We start from the raw sequence: 5,000 nt of genomic DNA, 5'->3' as shown, positions 1-5,000 counted from the left end.
TACCTTTAAATTACTAGATTTGATGGATAAATAATAAGCACATTCCTCACATTCTTTCTACTTATATTCAAAATAACTCACAATTTCATGCATAACTCTTTTAATTCAGCTCTAAATATCTTACATTGAGTGTCTTTGACCTCTTGTGGAATAATAATAATATAAGATGATATTTGATGACTCTAGATGGGCTTATATCTCTATATGGAGTAAATGAGCTGTTCCTCTGGGTCCTAAAGCCAGTTTCTCTTCAGTGTGTATTCACATACACATGTAGACATTATACAATCATTTATTGGTAAAGTTTTAGCATTTTTAGTTTGAATTTTGAGCATTTTTAGGTGTTTCTATGTGAACTGAAGCATTCCTCGCATTCCATTCATTCCTAAGGGGGTCAAATTGACCCGTGGATGAAGGATTCGTTACTTTTTTAATTTCAACCACAAAATTCCTCGAATCCATTAAAACAAATTCTGTGTATTCGTGGAGTGGAGTCCTGTGGTCTTAGACCCCTCTGATGAACACTCCCGAGGGAAGGATGAGGGTGAAGTCAGCCACTGGGAGCTTGATTCCTAAAGAGTCTGTGACACAAATTCTGACTCAACCAATCACGTGAGTTTAGGGCGGGGCTATCTGACTGACTGACCAATGGTGGACGTGTGTTTGTGTGTGTGTGTGTGTGTGCAGCGGAGGAGTGTCGTGTGGATCGGGAGAACATGCTGATTCCCATCATCGTCGGAGCGGCTCTGGCTGGTCTGGTTGTGATCGTCCTCATCGCGTATCTGATCGGGAGGAAGAGAACACACGCCGGGTACCAGACCATCTGATCTTCATCATCACCATCATCATCATCATCCTCCGTCTGGGCTGTGATTGGCTGCAGCTGGACTGAGTGAGTGTGTGTGTGAGCGAGAGCTGGTTCATTCGGTTCTTCCTTGCTGTGAGGTCAGAGGTCAGGGGACACTTGTGTGTGTGTGTGTGTGTGTGTGTGTGTGTGTGTGTGTGTGTGTGTGTGACTGTCTGTCGTTTGTCTCTCAGCGACTCGTTTTCTGTTGTTCAGTTTCTTCCTTTAAAGCCGTTATATTAAAGAATCTGTGTAAATAATGATTGCTTTAGGTCAGAGGTCACGAGTGAGATCAACCAGTTCATATCCAATGAGTCTGACAAACCTTCACTCATCCTCTTTTATAAAAATCATTCAGAAATAATCTCATTTTATTATTATTATTATTATGTTTTTATTCTAAAGATGTTAAATGTCTTCAGTAACACTTCAATAATCTCTCATTTGTTGACATCAGTCATTAACATGCGTAAAAACATTTATGATTTTTTTTTTATATTAGTTAGCAAAAATGTTCATGTTCTTTCATTAATGTTAACAGGTTCAACTTATGATCTTAAAAAAATATTAGTAAATGTTGAGATTAACATTAAAAGTAATTTATTACTCATGTTAACAAATGAAACCTTATTACTGTGTTCTGTGTGTGTGTGTGTGTAGTCATTTTAATCGACAACAATAATAGAAGTGTATGACCTCACCTCATTTACATAAGTGTGTGTGTTGGTTTGTGTACTACATGCATGTGCTCCTCCTGTAGTGTGGGGTCAGGGGTCAGGGGTCAGGGTTCCGTCACATGGATGAATAAACATACGGAACCATTATATTCCAAATGTAGAAATGCATAGTTTGAGTAGAGGATAGAAAATATCATTAGCTCAGTATAAAGACCTGTGTGTGTGTGTGTGCGTGTGTGTGTGCGTGTGCGTGTGTGTGTGTGTGTGTGTGTGTGTGAGAGAGAGACAGTGAGACTGGCATTGAATGCCACCTGATATTAATAATTTATGTTTGTTTTAGTTATATAGAAACATGAAACCTGAATAGAGCCGCCGGTGAATTACCCATGATCCCACACACACACACACACGATCAGCAGCTGTCAGTGTAACTGATGATGATGATGATGAAGGGTCAGTTTGTTGCTGGAGTGAAAAGGGAATTCGTGAGACTGTGTTTAACGAGAGTGAATGAGATCCGAGTCTGAAAACGGGATGTTGTGGTTTTCTGGGATGTTTATAAGAAACTCTTCGCTGTGTTTAAAGTGCATGTCGTCTTCATCATCATCATCATCATCATCATCATCATATGTGCATCAGTGTGTTTATTACGAGCATTAAATGCTGTTAAAGGCTCAGAGATCCTGTAGATGATGATGATGATGATGATGATGAAGCACACGATCATGTTTCATGGGTTTGATCTGCTTTGGAGTTCTTTATCATGGTGAGCTTGATGGGTCACATGACGTGTCATTGGGTCATGTGACTCCAGTGCCGTGTTTGCTGGTTTCTGTAACTTTTGTAGCGAATGTTTCATTATTTTTATGCATCAGGGTTTGAGGTTAATAAATACATAATGACCTGCACTCTGTCTGTGTCTGTGTTTAATAATCAACAGTGTGTGTTTGAGTTAAGACTAATGCTTCAAATGATTATATACAGTGTTCTTTTAGAATTATTTATATACTAGAATAGTATGTTGATGAATATTCAGTTTTCATTTTAAAGTCTCATTAGTTTAGTCATGAGCGGCTTCTTCCTCTCCACTGGCAGCCGTATGAACCGTACGCTAATTATGAAAATTGGCACATGTGTAGTGACGGTAAAGAATAGCAATCTGACCAACTTTGGGGTTTCTAGGATTAACTCTATAGCGCCACCACCAGTTCAAATATTCACCTTTCAGATGGTTTTAACCTTTGAACCCTTTGTTCTAGAAAAATGTTGATCACACTCAGGGTCTTACACTAAGACTCCGCCCATTACAGTGGTGGCCATTTTGAAAAGTACAGTATTCCATTAGTTCGCAACTCCTTCAAAATTTGCCCAATTCTTACAAAAAATGGGCTCAGAAATGACTGAACAGATTTTTTTATTCATCTTTGTTAAAAAGTTATGATGTCGCAAACTTAATGTCGACCCAAAATTGATTCCGAGGCTGTATCTCTGTAGTGATGGGGAGTTCAGATCATTTTACTGACTCTCTCGTTCATCAAAATTAACGAATCTTTATTCGAGTCTTTCGTTCCTTTAAGGGCCTTTAAATGTTATACTTTTAACAGCCAAATTCCCAGAAAACAATCGTGATCATATTTTGAATTAAGAAATCATTATAATGCAGCCAACGATAATTTACAGGGAATATAAATACTTAATTATTTGGTTCCTTTTGTTCATGACGAATCACTTGTATCTCGGCCAAACTTTGATCGATCAAAATGAAACTCTGCATGTTTCATCGGATATCTTGTCAATGCTGAATCTGGGATACCGATTTTGCCAGGATCAGACGAACCACCAGTCCGCCATTTTGAAATTTGTCATAAATTGCATATATATCTTATAAACGATTTGATAATGGCACAAAAATTGGTATGGATCATCGACAGCATGTTCTGAAGGAACCCGAGACGTTTGAGCACAGCGCCACCTAATGTTCCAGAGATAGAAGGATTTTTGCAAACACACAACTTCTGAAAACATTATCCAAATTTAGTTTTCTCTGTCCTTGCATTCCTTGGTTTATGCCGATCTAATTTTCCATCATTTTGTTCGTCCGCCATTCTGATTTTAATGAAGAAGTTTTTTTCTCTGCCTAGAGATTTCTATTAAATCTATTTCTAGACTGGCTGTGAAGAGTTTGTGTACAGATCAAACACACACTAAAGCACACACAACCATCGGCGTTCTTTTACAGTCAGTTTTATTTCACAGTATTATTGGTCTTAAACTAAGAAGAAATGATTGCGGTACAGTCGAAAGCGCATCTCGAGTCCAGCATCTGTGATTATTCTACATCTATACATTCTCAGACTTCTACAAACGTAAGAAAATACACATCTTCATTATAGAGTCTGTTAGTGCACACTACTGAGTGAGCGTCTGCAGACTAACAGTGGGAATGTTTGAGTGTTGGCGTCAGGATTCTCCGGCTACGATCCGCGCGCGACAGCTCTCGCGCAGCTTCGACATGGTGGACTTCGAGAGACTCCCGGGATCCAGGAAGATCGCCTGGAAAACAGTGAGAAACCCTGCGGATCAGTAGGTAACTGATGACATCACATGCTAACTGAATTACCTCATCAGATTCCAAAAAACTAAATACTTGTGATTAAAATAAATAGTATAAATTGAATTGATTACTTAAAATTCACAAAATGGCAGTGAATTATAATTAATTGATTCTCCCCAATTCTTCTTTTTTTTATCTTTTAAAGCTCCTGTACTCAATAATTTATCCCTTAAGACTCATCTTTGATCACCAAAATTACATTTTTAAATGTTTTTTCCTTGAAAATAAACTGTGTTTTTGAGACTGTCTTTGGTTCACTGCAGTTTTACTCAGCAATGGTGTCGACTTATGAATTTACACATGGTTTGTCTTAAAGCATATTAAACACACCACACAGACACATAAACAACATTAAAAGCTGGATTTTCGCCACAGGGGGACTTAAAATTTCCTTTCCAAAAAAGCCTATTGCTTATTTCAATCACGACAACCCTTGAAATCATTTTAGGATGTTATGGAATATGGCATTGTTTAAGTGTTTGGTTTAAGACTAGATCTGCTGCTCCTGCAGAGCAATAATGGACTTTCTACAGCGAACAGACACACAGACGCGCGAGCATCAGAGATCTGACATACTTCGATCCCACAGCAGATCTAGGCAGGTGGAGCTGGGGAGGGTGAGGGGTTCAGACGAAATACCTTACAGCAAACACTCAACCAGACTCTTTTAATGTTGAGCAAGCCATCTCATTGGCTGCAGGATCAGCAGAGGCCAATCAGCTTGTGCCATGCAGTAATGAAGTGATTGCTTGTAGACTGCATGTAAAGGATCGGTTTTAATTGACCATTAATTAAGATAAAAAAAAAAATTGTAAAGTTTTTTTTGATGATGATGATGATGTTCTAATCCAACCAAACCTGCCAA

At 38.5% G+C, this 5,000-nt stretch overlaps 2 protein-coding genes across 3 annotated transcripts in view; one reads left to right on the top strand and one right to left on the bottom strand.

Annotated features, from left to right (window-relative positions):
- lamp1a (lysosomal associated membrane protein 1a) overlaps positions 1-2,429 on the top strand; it is a 21,252-nt gene extending 18,823 nt beyond the window's left edge. The window contains exons 9-10 of one of the 2 annotated variants that reach the window (XR_013820343.1): positions 688-1,974; positions 2,238-2,429. Coding sequence is in view for 1 of the 2 variants with exons in the window: in XM_079864046.1 (XP_079720172.1) it covers positions 688-827 (140 nt within the window). In the remaining variant the exon portion in view is untranslated. Of the gene's footprint in view, positions 1-687 lie in introns of both variants that reach the window. The other variant, XM_079864046.1, reaches the window with a different exon arrangement.
- Positions 2,430-3,745: 1,316 nt separating this feature from the next.
- The window catches only part of grtp1a (growth hormone regulated TBC protein 1a), a 13,055-nt gene continuing 11,800 nt past the window's right edge, over positions 3,746-5,000 (bottom strand). Inside the window, exon 8 of the mRNA XM_079864029.1 lies at positions 3,746-4,074. Within this exon, the coding sequence (XP_079720155.1) occupies positions 3,982-4,074 (93 nt within the window). The 3' untranslated portion in view covers positions 3,746-3,981. The remainder of the gene's footprint in view (positions 4,075-5,000) is intronic.

Source organism: Squalius cephalus (genome assembly GCF_949319135.1).
Source record: "Squalius cephalus genome assembly, chromosome: 2".
In the NCBI taxonomy this organism is placed as follows: Eukaryota; Metazoa; Chordata; class Actinopteri; order Cypriniformes; family Leuciscidae; genus Squalius; species Squalius cephalus.
Note: the sequence above shows the minus strand (reverse complement) of the source record. Positions and strands in the feature narration are given on the sequence as shown.